At 39.4% G+C, this 19,298-nt stretch overlaps 1 protein-coding gene across 1 annotated transcript in view; it reads left to right on the top strand.

The window, feature by feature from the left end:
- Positions 1-12,121, top strand: part of AVL9 (AVL9 cell migration associated) — a 50,963-nt gene extending 38,842 nt beyond the window's left edge. The window contains exons 11-16 of the mRNA XM_090050242.1: positions 708-842; positions 2,020-2,239; positions 3,469-3,586; positions 4,263-4,316; positions 6,998-7,086; positions 7,802-12,121. Of these exons, the coding sequence (XP_089906368.1) occupies positions 708-842; positions 2,020-2,239; positions 3,469-3,586; positions 4,263-4,316; positions 6,998-7,086; positions 7,802-7,896 (711 nt within the window). The 3' untranslated portion in view covers positions 7,897-12,121. The remainder of the gene's footprint in view (positions 1-707; positions 843-2,019; positions 2,240-3,468; positions 3,587-4,262; positions 4,317-6,997; positions 7,087-7,801) is intronic.
- The last annotated feature ends 7,177 nt before the right edge of the window (positions 12,122-19,298 follow it).

Genomic DNA, 19,298 nt, shown 5'->3' with positions numbered 1-19,298 from the left:
TTAACAATCAGACAAAATTACCAGTAGCAGCCACATACAGCAGCGAATAAATATATAGATACATGCTCGGTACCTACTGGGTGACAAAGTTTCAGACCCCCTCAGATTCTGTCCCCTCAGGTAAGGCAAATTCCAGACACTACCTTTGTGTTAAGGAGTTTTATACAGTTCAGATTCCAATCTGAAAGAACAGTCTTGGGCAATTGAGTAGGGAGCATGGAAACAGTCATGTTGTCATTGTTTTTACCCAGGGTTGGCTTATTACCATTCAGTGTGGTCACCAGTCTGTGCATCTCAGTTCACCAAAACTCCTTCACAGTTCTGCCTTTTCACGTGCTAATCATTGTGATACAGACTGAATTGCTTTTGGGATAAGTTTACCTATGAGGACAAAAGTAGTGACATATCCAGCATCAAGGGGTTTGGGGTATCAAGACTCCCAACATGCTTACTTTCTGTGCACATTTATTTGCTTGCTGTACTGTAGTGTAGCAAAGTGGTGTTCTACAGTAGTGTTTATACATGGTTGGGAATTCAGTGGAAAGCAGTTACCAGGGTTTTTCTACCTATTTGGATTCAGTCTCTCGCTTTTTATTGTTTTATTAGGAAGAACTGTTAATGTAAGTAAGTACATACGATGACTCATCTTTTTTTTCCCTCCCTCCTCCTCCCTTTTTATTAATCATTTAACATCTTTGTTATCCTAGGGATACCTTTGTTTGCCGTACATGGCGTTGCAACAACATCATCTCCTGTCCGATGTAACGATCCGTGGCTTTGTTGCAGGAGCAACCAACATCTTGTTTCGTCAGCAAAAACATCTAAGTGATGCAATTGTGGAAGTATGCATCCTCTCCTTAGAACTTGAAAACTAAAAGATTGTTTGCATCCTCTAGCATATACCTGAATCAAAAGAAGAAAGCCTTGACTCTAATACTAGAGTTGTTTGGATGTTGTAGCAACTAGAAGTAAAATCAAGGACTAGGATCCCATCACACTAAGTACTTGAACAGTCATTTCCAGAAACGTGGCCTCTGCCACATGTTCTTTCAAGTGAAGTTTTGTCCAGAAGCAATATACAAAAATATTTCTTGGTTGCATTTAATTTTTACTGGTGTTTGCTGTTCTTCATTTAAAGCAGGCTATTGAATAGGATTTCTTAATGTTTAGTTCACTATCTGATAACCCTATTGTGCAGATACTGAGGAAGAGAGCTGTGCTTGTCTGCACAGAAACATTTATCAGGATAATTATTGCAGAGTAAGTGCTGTCCACAAGGAGTGATTTCAGAAGAACCATAGTACCTCATTTCTGTACAGGCCCATTGTTACAGAATATAGCAGTTATATATTTACATTATCAGCTTTTTATTTAGGAAGAAAATTGCACAAAAAAATGGTGCAAACTTTACTGTGTGTCATTTTGTATCCAGTGTCTTGCATTTGAAAATTCCAGTTGACACCTCACCATCATGATTTATTTTACTTGTAGTGAACTTCAGTGGCTACCTACTGAGTTCTTGAAAATTAGATGTTTATAACTGAGAAAACTAGAGAGAAGCATTCTAGTGCTGCTGTCCTCAGTTTGTTTAATTTTAGATTTAAATGACCATAAAATGACACTACAGGGAAGCAGTAGCTGCCCTAACACATTTCTGATTTGTAGAAGGACCACCTAGTAACTTTAGATGATTATGGTCTGATAAGTTAATTAACCTAGCCAATAAATTAAAGTAGGAGGAAAGAAGCTGTAGCAATATACTTGGGTAGATTGACCCAATCCTGTCAAAGAGCTTTCTTCATTATGGCAGGAAGGTCCCTAAATCCAGGCTATTTTAGACCAATATCTGAAATATTCTGAGAAGAGTTTGTGTGTAAACTGGCTGTCTGTTTCTCCTTGCCAGTAGTTGTGATTGTGGTTGTGGTTTGGGGAGGAATTGGTGTGTGACAAAAATAGTGCATATTTTATATAATGGAAGTTTTACTTGGACTGTTCTTGCCGTTGGGATTATTTAAACAGATAGAGGAAGCCCATGTCCAAATTCATGATCCAGAACTTCGGAAGATCTTGAATCCCACAACTGCTGACCTGAGATTTGCAGACTACTTGGTGAAGCACGTAACTGAGAACAGGGATGACGTTTTCCTTGATGGCACTGGCTGGGAAGGAGGAGATGAGTGGATCAGGGCTCAGTTTAATGCGTATCTTCATGCACTACTTGCTAGTGTGCTGCAACCAGGTACGCTCTGATCCCTTGCTTAGGGTTTTGGGGAGGATGGGTAGTAAAATAGGATGCACGGTAAACAATTGCTCCATTGAAGTTTGAATTTGGCTCGCATTGTGCCTTTATTTCATTGAAGATTTTTCTAAAATCCCTAGAAGCCATAATCTCATTTTGTTTCAGGCCACATTTTTTTTCAGTTTTTTAAGCACCCTTGGCCATCTTATTTACACTGCCTCATTTAGTGATTTTTACAAAACTATCTTTCCCTCTTTTGTTTTCAGTTGGGTATTTGTGTTTAAATTCCCTCTTCACAGATAAAGTACCTGATATCCATGCATGTAGAAATCCTGCTAATCCAGACTTTCTCTGCAGTGTGCTTGTTTCAGTTGTCCTTACAGAACTTAAACAGCTAACCCTAAATCCTTTAGGAAAATGTTCTTTTTGCCCAGGATTACTTTTTCCCTGCCTTCCCTTCATAATTTATTCTGAGTTAATAGCCATTAGTCAATTCTGTATCTATCTAATGAACTTCTGAAAAACATATTGAAAGCTTTACTTAAACATAAAAATACTGAGTTCTCCTTGGCCACTAGCCTTGTAATTTTACAATGATTTAACTCTTTGATGTTGTACCATGTCGTGTTTTTCATGAACCTCGTGCTGTTTCTTTTTTATCTCAGTTGTTCTGAAATGACTAAAGAAATGAGTGGAGAAGAATTTCTTTACTAATTCACATGCTAAGAAGTCTCAAATTTAATTCAAAAATAGAATTTTCAAATTGTTGTAACAGCTTAGCAAATCTGTTGTTAGAAGAGAGCCAGGTGATACCTCAGGCTTTGTGGTGGCCATCTTCACTCCTTTGACTCTTCTCCTGCCATTATATGGTGCCTTGCAGCAGAGTGAGGCCACATATCTTTGTTTTCAGGTTCTCATAGTTGTGCAGTGTTGTTGCAGGATGTTCAGTGGCTTTCTTATGAAAAAGTTTTTACTTGTGTTTGACTCTAGAAAATTTACTTTTCTCTGAAAGTTTTACAAATTACCATGATAACGTGTACACATTTGCGAATAGACATTTTTAAATCCACAATAAAAAACTTGTTTCATTGCTGATGGTTAGGGTCCTGGAGTCCAACTCTTCATTTTGGCGAGGATATATGAAACGAAAACCCCTTCTTTCCCATTTTTTCCTGTTACATCCTAAGTGAACTGCCATAGATTCACTCCCCTCTTCTTTTATTCATTAGACAATGAAAAGATGCTGTCAGACTTTGGAACAGCCTTTGTAACAGCTTGGAAAAATACACATAATTACAGAGTATGGAATAGCAACAAGCATCCAGCTCTTGCAGAGGTCAATTCTAGGTAAGAAAGGAACTTTAAGGTTTCTTATATGAAATCAGACCTCTTGTATTGGGTAGTACAGAATTCTGTTTCTTTGCTTCTCTTTACACTTTTTATGAGGCTGCTTGGAGAGATGAGAAATGTTTGAGACATACATAAAGTGAAGATATGATGTTCAGGAAGTTACTGAATACATTGATAGGAGTTGACTTCCTCCCTTTAGGGAGGACACATCCATTCTTCCTCAGAGGTTCAATCTGTTGGATTTTTTTTTTTATTGTTTTTAGGGACCAGTAGTGACCAGGATCATTATTAGATAACTATTTTGGCCCAAAACTTGCACTAAGTACTGTTCCAGTACATTTTAAAAAAAATCTATAAAGCCCTTTCTGGCTACCAGAGAAAGGGCTCTCATTCCCCATCTTGTCAACAGGAAGAGTCTCAACTGTCAGCTTGCAGGAGCCGTGAAAATAAGACTGTATACAGCTGGCTTGTAGATCTGGCTTGCGGATGATTTGGCAGAAGCTTAGGACTGAATCACAACCTGGGATGTGATCCATGAAGAGATGGAGAATACAGCTAGACTAGATATTTTCTTTACAGCAGTGGAGGACAACCACTAATGTAAAGTGTGGCATGTGTTCATTATGAAAACACTAATACTGAAACTTCTGAACTACCTTTTTTCCTTTTCTAGCCATCCATTCCAGGGCCAATATTCTGTCTCAGACGTAAAGTTAAGGTTATCACAGTGAGTATCTAGAACATTAAATACTTAAATATAAGGGGTTTTTAACATGTATCAGTCACTTGTATTGCCTCTGCTAAAATCAGAATATAGAAACAAAATCAAGGTTCAGAGTTGGGAATTGACCCTCTCTGTGAAGCTAAATACAGCATTCAGTTACAGAACGACATCTAAGAAGAGAGAGTGTGCCTAACACGGGTATCAAGAACATTTTTCACTGATTTTGTTTTTGTGGTGTGCTTGAAACCTAGTGCATTACAGCCTTAATCTTTTATTAGGGTTTTTGGACACCACAATAATATACTGCATTTACTCAAATCTAAGATGAGGTTCCCCCCCAAATCAGCACGGCGGGGAAAAGCCTGTCATCTTAGATTGACATACAAAGCTAAGGAGGAGGCAGGCAGCTGCTGTGGCTCTGACTGGCCCTGAGCCGGAACTGGGGCTGGAGGTCAGACCCACAGAGCCGCCTGCTCCTGTTCTGCATGCCTTCTGCCACTTCTGCCCCCCTCCTACTGTGTCCACCCCCCTGTCCACCCCTGCATTACTACTGTCAGGTACAGCTCAGTTCTGGCTCAGGCTGGATTCCTTCCCAGGCATGAGCACATGGAAACTCTTATCTCCTGCCCTGCCAATCAACAGCGTCAACATCCATGTGTGGTCCAGCAGGAGTTGTGCTTCTATGTGCTGTCCTCTTGACCCAGGTGAGAATAGAGCCCAAGCAGCATCTGACAGTAAGGGAGGGACGAAGAAGAGGCAGAGATTGTGGGGAGTGGGTTGCGGGGGAAGGAGCAGAGACTGGGGAGTGTGGGTGGCAGAGGCTGAGAGGAGCTGGGGGTTGGGGGTGCAGGTGGCAGAGAAGGCAGGAAGGCTGCAGGAAGAAGTGGGTGGGGGGAGGGCCTCCTGGCCTCCGTTCTCCCCAGATGCTGCTTTCCCTGCTGTAGCAGTTGGAGTGAACTTGGTGGGGGGGATACATTTAAGACAGCCCTCTGATAATTATATTCTATACCTGGAAAATGGCAAATTTGCATGCGTTATAATGTTTAGAATCTAATTATTATATCAAATTTCTAACATTTTTGTAAATGATTAATGTTTTGTGAACCCTGGAAGCTGAAACGCTTCCGGTACCTGGATATTTCTTTTTGTATATTTTGGTTCTAATTTTGGGCTGGAAATCTAACTGCCATAAATCTGCAATTAAAAGAAAGCACAGAACTACATTTCTCAATGCTTTTGATCACCAGTGTCTCAGTGGCATGGGCTGAAACTTCATCCTGGGTATTAGGATGTCATCTGCAGTAATTGCACAGTTTTAACAGCTAATGAAGGTGTTTATAAATTTTATTTGGGGAAAAGTACTTGGGTTAAAAAGGTTAAGTCTGTTAGGGTATTTTAGCCATTCTTCTGCTCATTTTACCACAATTACCCATACTTCCTTGGCAATTCCATTCCAAGTATACCTGAAAAGCTGCTTTCTTCATAAGTAAGGCCTGGTTTAAATCGCAATTTCACATTTTTTGTGAAAATACAAAATTAAGTCGTTTTCATGAAAAATGTTATTTGCGACAAAATGCCAAAGAATATGGCTGCTTGCTGGGGGTTGGCCACAGGTGGGGCCCAGAAGGCAGTAGGAGGAAAGTGCACAACATTGCCCCAGCAGAACTTCTATGTGTAGAGCAGAGTCAGGGGTAGGACTGGGGACAGTGATGGGGGGTAGTGGTGGGTGAAGCTGGGACGGCGTCCCCCTGTGTGCAAGCAATGCCACCTGTGCTCCAGCACCTCCCTCCCGCTCATCTTGCAATCCTTTGTGTTTTGGGGGCTGTGGGCACTGCCAAGCTATCACCACTGCAATGCCAAGCAAGTTTGGCCAGGCTGGGGTCTGCCAGGGACAGTACCAAATGATTCAGCCCCTGCCACAGTCGGGCCATACTAGCGAGTTAGGCCCATGATTTAAATCAGACCCTATTTATAAATAATTAGGATTTTGGAACTTTTTGATGATTTTTTTTGTGGAGGTATGTGAAGTAAAATGGAATGCAGCTCTCTTTCAGTATAGTTTTAAAGATGTTCCATAAGGGCATATGGTGGCATAGAATTCTATTTGAGTATTATCATTTGAAAACAAATGAGAGGACTTCACGAATGCCTCTGAAAATGAATAGACATTTAAAAAAAAAAAAAAGCAGTATTAAAAAAAAAAAAATCAATAAAGTCATAGTAATATTCTAACAGAAAAATACTAAGTAAAATTAACTATTACACTAAATGGACAAAGCAATGATGACTGTTCTGAACTAGCCAAATGCCTTTTAATAAAATGCAGCCCTTTGTCCACAAATGATAACATGCTTCTAAGTAATTGCCATATATTACAAGACACTATTTTACAGTGTAACGAAATCATATTTAGACTTTTGCACTTTTATGGGGTGTCCTGTAAGGTGAACCTGTTGCCTTTTGTTTTGGAGCTTACTGAACAGATACTCTGTTCTTCCAATATCTAGCACACTCATCAATGTTTGACTGGTCATTATGAAATTAGATGGACCTTGAATTTTATGGGTTTGATCATCATGTTTGTTTTTTTATTTGTTTGTTTTGGGGTGGGTGGGGGTTGTGGGGAGGTTGTCCTTTGAACTAGTAATAAGTAATCAGACTAATGCAATTCTCTGTTTATGTAGCTCTGTCCAGAATAGTGAACGTGGCAAAAAGATTGGAAATGTCATGGCCACCACTAGCCGGAATGTTGTACAGACAGGAAAAGCTGTAGGTAAGAAATTTGTTCACTGAACCCCACCCTGGAGCACTAAGGGAGTATCTAATACTAATAGATCTAATGCAGAAGATATTTCTGCAAGTATCGCAGCTTTCATGTTTAATAGTAGAGACAAGATGTAAATTTGAAGTGCTTCAAAATGCAGCTGCACTTTAAAGCATTTCAGTGGTAGGTAGATGTACAGCTTCTTGCTGTGCCTCCCTGGCATGTAGGAGGGGCCCAGAGGTGGACTATTAGTGAGCACTCTGAAGCAGAGTTGACTGTCAGCACATTTGCACGTGTCTACCTCTGCCCAGTTTGTGCTGTTCTGATGGTATGCCTCCATTGACTTCAGTGGGCTTTGGATCAGGTCCTTAACACGTCTGTTGCATTTTAGCAAGGAGCATCTCTCCATCTTGGCTCCACTAAGGGATCTGTCCCCACATTTAGTGGTGGGATGGACCATCAGCCTGCCACACAATTTCCAGTGTGCTGGCTTTTGTCAACATTTTGGAACAAGCTATGCTCCTTCAGTCTCTCTTGAGGGCTAAAGAGACCACCCAGAGACCAATTATTGTTGGTTGACCATAGCATTTATTCCAAGATACCATACTTAATGGCACAGATTTTTGGATTTGCATTGTAAATTAAATCTCTCTTGTTTGCAATCATTCATTTTCATGTATAATTGGGGTTTTTATGTAAACTTTTCTCTTCTTTAAAAATGCAGGTCAGTCAGTTGGAGGAGCCTTCACCAGTGCAAAATCAGCCATGTCCTCGTGGCTTTCCACTTTTACTCAGTCAACGCAAGGCCTCGGGGACTGAATATAGCACATGAATGAATAGTGGCTTTATACCGTGCTTCTCAGTATTTCAGTTGTACTGGTCTTTCTCAGCTGTACAAAGACTGCTGTAAAGTGTAGGTATGGAGACTTAGCTGTGGAGGACCAAACTGTTGTTGTTTGTTGCATACAGAGAAAACTGAAATGTTGCTCTTCAGTGTCACTATATAAGTTTGAGTTTCTCCCCCAATATTGGGAAGATAAAAGTGGCATATAAAGCTCTATTGCAATACATCAGTTAGTTATTTTAAAATGAGTCCTTTTCTTTAAATCTGAGCCTTCATAAAGACACTAGCAAATAAACATGGCTTGTTGCAAGCCAGAATATAGGTTTGAATTCAAACGTGTACATTTTCTTGAATAGTAAAGAAGTTTATGTAAATTAGCTATATTTTACAATTCAGATAGCCAAATAGTTCCTGTAATATTTGTTAGAATTGAAGTGTAACAATACTGATTCATACCTTTGGATCTAAGGGCGTGCATATAAAATTAGCAACACAGGCCAGGCTGAGCCCTTCTTGCTTTTGGTTTTAAATGAAATTCAGCACTGTTGCTGATTGAGGCTGCTTGATGTGATTTATACCCCATCATCAAATACGTGTATTCATCTCTATTTAGCTTTCTTTTCTATCCCCACAAACCTTTGTGACATTTACAAAGTCAATTTTAACTAGTTGAAATGGTGAATGTTTCCACCAAACTTGTCACAGGACTTAAGCAGAAATTCCAGTTAAAGAGATTTCTTTAGGGAAATACATAACAGAATAGACTCTACAAAAATATGAATTCGAACCCTGGACAAATAAAGCAGGTCAAATAGAGCAGAATTATAAACACAGTTACATGCAAGTGAACACAAGACTGTTACTAAATAAGGACAGTAGTTTAAACTTAATATTTTGTTGCCAGGAAGATCATGAAGACTTTTGAGCAAAAGTTGTCCAGATGTGGTTAAGGCTTTCATTTTTTTCTTTAGCTACTCAGGGAATATCCTTTTCATAGGTAAGGACTCTTTTCATTTTGAAAGCAAAACTGCTATTGTAGAAATCTGAAGGTGAGCCATTATTATAAAAAAAAAAAAAAAAAAAAAAAAAAAAAAGGCATAGCCACTTGTACCTGGTGTGACAATCCTGTATTTAGTACATGCCATGTGTCTGTATCTAAGTATATCCTGAAACAGGAGCACTTGTTCATCAAACTTGAATCTTTCTTTCATCTCTGACAAAAATCTGTAAACATCTGCATTTCAGCCCCTATTCTCTAACTTAACATTCCTCTTCATAAAGAATGCTTATAAGATGAAATCATGTCCTTATGAACATTGGTGGAAGCTTTGCCATTCATTTTCATGGGACTAGGATTTTGCCTGTAGTTATCTAGGATGTCTATCTCCTTCACTTTGAAAGAGTAGAGCTGCAGTAGCTCTTCATCTACTTCACACTTAAAAATTAAGATCACTAGACAGCCTCTTAATTCAGCTTCTTTCAAAAGGTTTAAAGCCACATTTGCAACCAATTTCCATACACTGACACTTCTGTTCCCTTGTTTTTCATCTTCATTGTTCCTCATCTCAGCTTCCTAAAAAGCCAGTGTTTTTAAAAACTAGTTACAAGTAGAAACCCTTGATTTAAAATTACATTTCACAGCTATACAAGTGGTTTTACTTCTAAAGCAAATATTTCTCTCATGCCAGTATTTTTTCCTGCAGAAATAATGGTTACTCACTAACTGCTTGTATTGCTGTAAACTAAAGTGTTCTGTATCTTTTCTGCAGTACTTGAATATAGCTCAGCTCTGCCCCCTTTGGCTTTTTTCCCATTATTCTGTCTTCTTAAAGACCAGGAATGCTCAACATGTACATACCTCTGAAAGAAGCTAGGTTAGAGTAGAAAAACTTTCCTTGACTTCTCATTGGCCATAAAGATTTCATGCATCGTGCACATTAGAAAATAGCATGCTTATTTTGGGGAAATTTTGAAGCAGTTCCTTATATTATTTGTTGACTTGAGCCTCAAGTATTCAGACTTCATGTTGTAGTGAAGGCAGTCTGTGGCCTCTGGGACTCTAGGCCAGTGTAGGCCAGAAGATGATTATTAGGAGTCAGATAAGTAGCTGGGATTTACAGGTACAAGGTGTAGAAGCAGGGCCCTTATGGTTCCCCCTTCTTCCTGTATTTTAGGACTTTGCCCTTTGCTATTGCCAACTTCGTTAACTTTCTCCTTGGTTCTAGGAGCATGTGAGGAATCCTGATTGGAAGATTAATCATCCAGGAGGATGTCCTCGATTAGCAGCAGGCCTGCTGCTGCTGTGTAGTGGGTCTCAGAGCTCCAGGGCTCTGTAGACATTGGCACAGTTTGTTCAGAACTTGTGCTCCATTAACAGTTGTTGTGTGATGTTCTCCCAGCTGTCCTTGTTCAGGAGTGGAATAGTGGCTGTACCAAAAGTATTTTCCTTTCTCCTACCCTTCAGCATTAAAGTTCAAGTATTAAATTGGCAGTTTTACTTGTACTTTAAATTCAGGTGATGCTCAGAGAGAAAGGTAGGAGAAACGTGGGGGTATGTGTGCATATGTCTTGTTTTTTCAAGGAGCAGCTTCTTGCTAGCTGTCTGAAACAGTATTTACCTCAGCTTTACTACAGCCAATGCAGGTGAACAGATCATTAGTAGATACACTCTTTGCCAGTTACCTGAACTACATTTGGGCAATGGTGCGTGTAGCTACCAAAACAAATGCAAGGCCTTGTCCATTTGGATAGTCTTATATAGTCAGTCCTTCGATTTTATTGTAATACTGATCTCTAGTAAATCAAACTCAGTTAGTGGAACAGGTATTTCTCCAATGTGCAGTGTCTGAGTCACAAAATAACTGAAGATTTGCATCATAAGACACATTGTGAAGGCATGTTTGCATGTCACTATGTAATAGTTGTGGCTGTTTGATTCCACTGAACAACTTCCTGGCAGATGAAGCATCTAGTTGTATTCTATGTACTAGTCAAAGCCTTCTCATCAAACCCAGACACCAGTGGAACTACATGTAGGTCCCAAACTCAAGACTGAGTACCAAATTAGTCAGTCCTGTGTACTAAAGCTTTTGCCCCTAACCAGCAATCCACTTGATACCATACACTTAACTTTCCTGCACATGATACTGATCAGACTATATACCATGCCATTTATAAGTACCATTTAAAAAAAAATCAGTGTTCCACTCTATTTTCATTTTACCTTGTACCACTGTTTTAAGCATTTTTGTAACCAAATTTAATATTCTGCTGAAAACAGCATTGATTTCAACAAAATGTTACTAACAAACTAAAAGGGCAGTATTACTAGTAGAAGTGAAGGCATAAAATGAGATATTTTGAAGACAAAAACAGACATTTGATAATTAAACATTATTGTCATGTATCCGGTTGTGATTTTGTGCTGCTTGGAAATAAATGCATCAAATGTGTTTAAATATGTCTACTTAATTTTTTTTTTTTTTTTTGAAAAATGTAAGCAGGCCAGTGCCAATGCCGCAATCTCCCAGCTGCAGAGTGCTGCCAGGAAGGGAGTTGGCAACTGCTGCAATCTCCTCATTGTCTAAAGCAGTGACTTAGCATAGATATGAAAATTGAAAGCAGTAGAACCATTTAGCATAGGAGACTGACTTTTGAAATTGAGGCTTCTAGTGCCATGTAACACAACTTGGTGATTGCCCCAAGCTTATAAAAGCAGTTAAATCAGTTGATACAATTTATATAAAAAAAAAAAATGTAAATACAGCACAACAAAAACTTTTAAGATTTTTTTTTTCAAATTATATGCAATAGCTTAACTAGAAGAAATGAAAAAATTTAAAGTAGATAGTCTTATAGTGACATGATACAGAGATCACAGAGTATTCCACCTTAGAGGTATCTTGTAAACTTATTGTAGACTGCACAGCACTTACTGGTTTGGCAGCAACAGTGTTCTTTCCACACATCTTCTAAATTTACTTACTTTTACACTCTTTTAAACAGTGCAGGGGTATTTATCCAAATAAATGCTGAAGCCATTCTTAAAAGCATATATTATTTGATGGGTAATTCATTGTTTCCATGATTTAACAACATCCTAATATAAATCAGATGCACAATTAAGATTTTTTTCAAAAGGATTTGCTTATGTATGTTTTACCTCTGTCTCTATGAAATAAATGTCAGTTATGTAAATAAGAGGTGGTTAAACTTTTCATCTATTGTTTTCATTTTATGGAAAATGTTCCTTTGTCCATTTCAAGCCAGAAAAGCTTCCTTGTTGTACCAGGCTTTTTAGTGACTTGAGTTCTGAAAGAATCCCTTTGTGGATATGAGGACCAAATGACTTGGACTAAGTACAGACATTCAAAAAGCCCAAGGCAGAATCTGCCCAATCTATGCAGGTTTCTCTAAGCTGCATAGATTGGATCAGGAGTGAATGGAATTCATGTTTCCTCTTCAGTTTGGGGGGAAATGCAGATGCCTGCACTGGCTGAGGCCAGAAAGCAGGAGGAGCTCCCACATGCCTCCTGTTCAGGGACCATTCCTGACTGGTTGTCAGGTACACTCCCTTAATCTCCTGTTGCCACTGGCCTTTCCCCTGCCCAGCCCGAGGCTAGGAGATAACATCCAAGCCCTGCATCTGCCAGGACCCAGCTGGGTCCTGGCACCAGGAGACACACTGCTAGGACCCAGCATCCATAACTGTAGGACTTTTGGGTCCTGGCACCTGTGGAGTGCTGCCAGGAGAGCTGGCAGCTGCTGGGTCTGAGAGATGCATCTGCTCTTCTCCCCCAGCCCAGGGGTTTTACAGAGCCCTGAGCTGGGAGACTGCAGCAGCTGCAATCTTCCAGCCCTTGGAACTCCAGTGAAGGGTCCAGCCCGATTGCAGGAATTGCATCAGGTGCTTGCCACTCCCCGGAGTTCCAAAGGGCCCGATTCTTCCTCCTAAAGTACATGCTCCTCCCCTGCCTAGGGACATTGTGTATAGAAAGTTCTACAGATGCTCTTGCCTGTGGGTGAGAGCTTGGAGCAGTAGAGCATGGCTGAGGCTAGCAAGCTGCTCTGCAAGGAGGGGAGTTAGTGGAGGAGCCACAAAAGCACCTGGTCAGCCAGGGGACTGATTGCAGCCTAACTTGAGCCAGGAGGGATCTGGTAATGAAGTTCAATAGACGAGTCTAAATTAGATCAAACAAGTCTGATACCACATCCAGGTCTATCTTAGACTGGGATCCGCCACTGTTAAAGCTGTCTGTGCACCCCAAACTTCTGTTCTATTACAGAAAAAACTGGTTTCCAACCACTTAAACTAGAAGTTGTAATGTTTGCACCTGGCCTGCACGTGACACACTCCAGTTCTGAAATTTTGGACTACATGGCTTATTCTTTAGTAGACAAGAGAGAAATCGTGGGAAAACATTAATATTTCTTGTAAGAATTCAATCACTGGACCTGTTTATTGCGAGTCAAATGATCAGATTTAGATTAAGCAATGTCTGTAGTGCTCAACATTACATCAGAGCTTTAGTATTTGGTAATTTTGAAACGAGGACTCCTGCAAATGATTTAAGAGTAAAGCCATTCCCAAACTATATTCCACTACGGTGTTTGTACAGTATGTTCTAAAAAGAACAGCTCAAAATAAATATTCTTTTCCTTCTTTTACTACAGATCAGTATGCTTGCAAAGACTTATTACTCCTACTAAAGTAACAGGCATTATCCTTAGCAATGTAACAAGACCTCTACTAAATCCTCTTCTCATCTAAATTTATGGATCAAAGTAGAACTGTCTTCTGGAGTCACCCCAGAATGAATCGGAATAAGATTAATCTTATAAAACACTTGCATCCTTCCTATGTTGTATTTTAGGAAGATAAGTATGGAGCTACCACAGGGAGGAAAAGAGGTACCTGTGTTTGCAGTCTACAGCTGTCCCTGGAAAAACCTAAATCTTGCCTAGAACTAAATTTACAGCATCTTCACTTTACTGCCATAGGCATTTAATTATCAACTGATACAGTTTTATTTTGTTTACAAATACAATGCAAAAGTAATATCATCAAACCAGTTCACAATGTTATGTTTTGATCTTTAACTAATGGGGCCTTAGAGCCAGCTCCTCTTCTCAGGATAAATACCATTTTTATTACCATTCAGATGTCTATCTACTGTTAGGCCTAGAGTTGATGAAAGAAAGAGAGTGAAGTGGGAAACCTAGAGATGTGTCCTGAAGATTGTCTTAAAAGAAAAAATTACAACTGGGTATCTTATCTAGTCACCTGCTCTACTTCTCCTTAACTAAGGGAAAATAGGTACCCAAGTAGTAGTGTATGGACAGAGGCAGAACAAAGCAGGGCACAGCTCTGTGCCACAGGGGCATGGTGACTGATTAGACAGGAAGGCAAGCCATTTGGTGTTTTTATGAGAGCCCATACTTAACTCTGAGAAGTCTCAACTTAATCATATACTTTTAATTTATAAAAAGTCAAACTAATGAAATTGTCTTCCTTGTTAAGAGTCTTTCTCCTTTTTCACCCAGAAGGGATACATTTCCCATCTATGTAATTTGGGATTGATCCAGTATTGCTGTTTGCCACAGACTTGGCTACTTAAGCTGAAGAACAGGACACAAGAGTTTTCAAGTCTATAAATCATTCACTCCCCTATTATCATAAAACCCTAAATTGTGTTAGTCTTCCTTTTGAAAAAAGGAAAAGTTCAGTTTCAAACCATTCTGCAGCCATTCCCAGACTAACAGGATGGGTTGAACAAGGACAGAAACTGCTAGTTTTTGGTTACTGGATAAGAAATTTTACTCTTGTACAGCTCATCTCCCTTTGTTCATTACTAATGCAGTAGCAAGTAGCAGGTTACTGAAGGTGGGAAGAAGTTAAGCTGTTTACATTGGACACAAGTAACTATATTTACTTTAATATCAACTTTCCTATCTGCAGAAGAGTTGCTTCCTCCCTTGAGCTTCATATTCCTTAACTTCTACAGTGTCCACAGGAATGTTCTAGGGCAGTGATTTTTTTTTCAACCACAGTGCTACCTAAGATGCCTCGAGATCCTTTCAAGGTTGCTGAAGAATGCCATATAGTTTTAGCAATAATAGGTGTGCAAACATGATTCACAAGATTAAATCGAGATTTAAACTAGAAATCCAGTATTAAAAACATTCTGACTTGTGGTCTTTGAGTTCTGTGCAATAGAAGAATTGGTCTAATAGTTTTCTGTTGTCAAAAATTGAGTGAAAAAAGAGGTAGTATTTTCTGAGGGATGCCTGAGTTTAAAAAAAGTTGAGAACAACTGTTCTTAGGACATGTCTTGACTACTTCAGTTTTCTAGATGGTGAGAATGCAAAAAAAAAAAAAATGGCAAGATTAAACACTGAGGTCTGAAGACTACAACATTTTGGGCAGAGTAAAATGAACAGGATATATATTTGTGCATAGCCAACACACTAGAGATAGATCTTAACTGCAGGAATGCCCATTTATTCCTAAAGGATTGGGACAAAAGGAAGAAATAGCCTACTTTGAACTGAAAGGCTTATGGATAGGAACAATTACTGCTTAATTATAGTAAGCATGGTTTTGCAGAGATTGTTCTGGAAGTGCATGTGACCCACGAATGCAAGCCTGTTCTTTCTGAATACCAGTACATGACCATGCCCATGACCTTTCTTGTCTACCCTCCAGTCTTGTATCTGGCAAGGGTAATGGAGCTGACACACAGCAACTGCTCATTTCTTAAAATAACATCATTCAGAGCTCCAATTATCAGAGACGGGTCATAGAATCTGTGCCAACCAGATCTCAAAGAGCCACAGTTACTGGTGGCAAACAGATGTTCTTGGAGGGCTTGTCCAGACTATCCTAAACTCATACAGGTTCCACATCAAATTAATAAGGATGCAAGTTAAGATCCCAGAGGCAGGAAGAGTTCCCTAACAGGACAGAGTATGGGGGAAGGAATTTCACTGATGTAGGGTATCCAAAACCAGCATGTCCTTGAACCTACAGATGATATGCAGGAGTGTCTGCTAGCATGAATGAGCGCCAAGAAAACCCAGATTGGCTTTCTGCTGATCCAGTTATTCTGAACCATTTACACTGAAGCAGTCAAGCTGCCTCTCAATCACTGATAGAAAAAGCTCTTAATCTTCACGTTAGTACATCTAATCAAGGGTTTCCCCACTGTGAAGGAGGATATCTTCCATGTCAGATAGACAACCTTAGAGGGAAATCAACCTGCCATCAAATGGAATGGTCAGGTTTGAAATACCAACAAACAGTTACATTAATTCTGAAAACAACAAAGGTTCTGCTCAAGATGGGCTGCATCTTTATGATAGCCCTAAATCCTGCTTGAACTTCCTGGCAAGTCTCAGAATAACAGGTGTTGGAGAAAGTTAAAAGACAATACCAGTTCCCATGAGAGGAAGACGACACGTTAAGTCACCCCTTTGTAAATACAGTAGTTGATGCATCTAGAAAAAAAAAATAAAAAAAATCACACAAGTCCATAGTCAGTTACGGTGAAAACTGATTGCAGTCTCAGAGGGGTCAGATATAGAATGTGGCTTGCTTAATTTGGACTTTAACATAGACTGTATTCCCAAGTTTTTATTACATCTGTATCTGCAGCAGACACAATCAGCTATCTAAAGAGATTGCAATAGGAATTGTTAGACAGAAGACTTAGGGTGGAGACTGACTTGCACTCAGGATACTAGTATAGTTAATTCTCATTTTCAGAGGAGTAGCTTTACCCTAGAGTGGAATTAAGTGGAATATGTGTGTCATATCTGCACCCTCAGTTACATAAGTTGGGCACCCATCTTATCTACACAACTATAAACAAGGCATCATTAGCAGAAGAAAGGTTGGATATTAGTTCAGTATGACACTCATTATTGTAATCAGCACCTTGCCACATGCTAATCAAGGTAGACTGAAAACAAAAATGAAGTATCAAAAGTTGTCATCTAAAGAATGGCACTATGATCACATATTAAAAGCATCCTAGCCTTTCCCCCTCTGCTCTGAGTGTTAGGTAGTGCAGTCATGCTCTAATGGGAATCCAGCCCATCACCAGAACAGTCCCTGAATTGAACTTGCCAGCATGGTCTTCAGTGCTGCAAGACAAACCCTCCTTTCCACTACTAACCGTATTAGGAAACTGTTCTGTTTGACAGCCTGCCCAAGTGCAGTCTTCAACTTTCAAGATAACTAACTAGAAAACAGTTACTGACAAAATTTCCCATTAAAAACTTCTTCTGAAGAGAACTATTACTTTAGGACTAGTAAATGATATATAAGACAGTTGAAAACAAAGCAGAAGATGACTTGGGTGTTAATTAACAGTTAAAGCATAGTTATTACCAAAAAAAAAAAAAAAATCAACACCTGTCTACAGTCCTGCAGTCAAGGACTGGAAACAAAAACATGTAATGCAGGAAGGATTACAGGTAATGCATTTTTGGAGAACAGTGACACACTGTAGCTGTTATTGCCAGTCTATGCTTTGGAATAGATTTAGAAAATGTTTGACAAGGAACTTTTTAAAAGTATCTTTACATACAATGAATAGAAGTTAGCAAACTTTTACCCTCTGCTTTAAATTTAGATTGAAGCCAGTGCTTTTAGGGCAGGGATCAGCAACATTTTGCAGCAGGGAGCCACTTCAGTAGTGTTTGACTCCAAGTGTGGACTGTTTACAACCCAACCTCAACTGCTGCAGCTGGAGCCCCAGCAGCAGCTGCCACTCCCTGCACCCATGCAGTGCCACTGCCATTTCTCTACCACTGGGCCACCACATGTGCAAGACCTCCTGCTGCCAAAATGCTCCAGAAGCCCACCAGCTCTATGGGCCAGATAAATGGCTCCTCAGGCCAGATCCAGTCTGCAGGTTGCCACCCCTGCTTTAGGGAGCCAGTTGTGAATGTGGGGAAAACAGATGACCCAGAAATTGTTCACATACCTTGAAAGCCATTACAGGCATACCTTGTTTTATTGTGCTTCGCTTTATTGCGCTTCGCAGATATTGCGTTTTTTTACAAATTGAAGGTTTGTGGCAACCCTGTGTCAAGCAAGTCTATCGGCGCCATTTTTCTAACAGCATTTGCTCACTTTGTGTCTCTGTGTCACATTTTGGTAATTCTCGCAATATTTCAAATTTTTTCATTATTATTATTATTACTATATTTGTTATGGTTATCTGTGATCTTTGATGTTACTATTGTAATTGTTTTGGGGCGTTACAACTCGCTGAAGGCTCAGATGATGGTTAGTATTTTTTAGCAATAAAGTATTTTTTAATTAAGGTATACAGATTTTTTTTTAGACATAATGCTATTGCACACTTAATAGACTACAGTATAGTGTAAACATAACTTTTATATGCACTGGGAAACCAAAAAATTTGTGAGACTCGCTTTATTGCGATATTCGCTTTATTGCGGTGGCCTGGAACCGAACCCGCAATATCTCCAAGGTACGCCTGTACTTAAGTCCCAACAATGGCCATTATCTGAAGCTGTAATGTTGGTGCATTTACTCTAAGGATACAAATCCCTGTGACTGACCAGGTTAGCAGCATATTTCTGCAGTCTTCTCTCCTTTTCTGATGCTCAGTCCATCCTAATTATAACAAGCAAGATCTGTCTTGACTAGCTGTGGTTAGGACATAACTGGAGAATGAAATGAGCACAATTTTCTTCAGCCTCAACCAGAGCACCAGACATTAAGGCAAACAAAGGAAAACACATCTGGCATAATCTAAAAGAAAAGCTGCACATTATATACATGGAGGTGTTTTCTTCCAAATCTGCAAATAAATATTTCCCCAAGCAAAAAAGTGCAAAACAAGGAAGTTAGACCATGAAAGAAGAGTTTAATTTTAAAATCCTACACTTCCAAAATATTTCAAGTAACATATCTTGCCCCATGGTTAACAGAATACAACATCTTTTAAAAACTGTGAAAGACTAGTAATTTTATGCTTTGTCATATTAGTGTGTTTAAATACAGAGGCAACCCTGATATTAAAATCCTTCCAGTTTGACCTCCCAAATTTTGGTCGGGGACAAGCTTTAGGATCTACTAAGGTGCGTATGTTTTGGCTTTTAATTTTATTTGAAGCAACACAATGTTTTTATGATTTAACATTTTATGAAGACCATTCCACATCCGCTTTCCCTTTCCTTTCCTAAAAGCGTAATTTTAGAAGGATTATGATTCATATATTAACTACAGCATGTTTCAGTGACCATTACAGATGATATGCAAAGCTGGCAGTTTTAAATAAAGTCTCAGTTTCACTGTCCTTTAACAAGCTGTCTCAAAACCAACTGATGAAAGCAGAGAGAA

Source organism: Crocodylus siamensis, chromosome 5 (assembly GCF_052110815.1).
Source record: "Crocodylus siamensis isolate JL-2025a chromosome 5, ASM5211081v1, whole genome shotgun sequence".
Taxonomy (NCBI): domain Eukaryota; kingdom Metazoa; phylum Chordata; order Crocodylia; family Crocodylidae; genus Crocodylus; species Crocodylus siamensis.
Note: the sequence above shows the minus strand (reverse complement) of the source record. Positions and strands in the feature narration are given on the sequence as shown.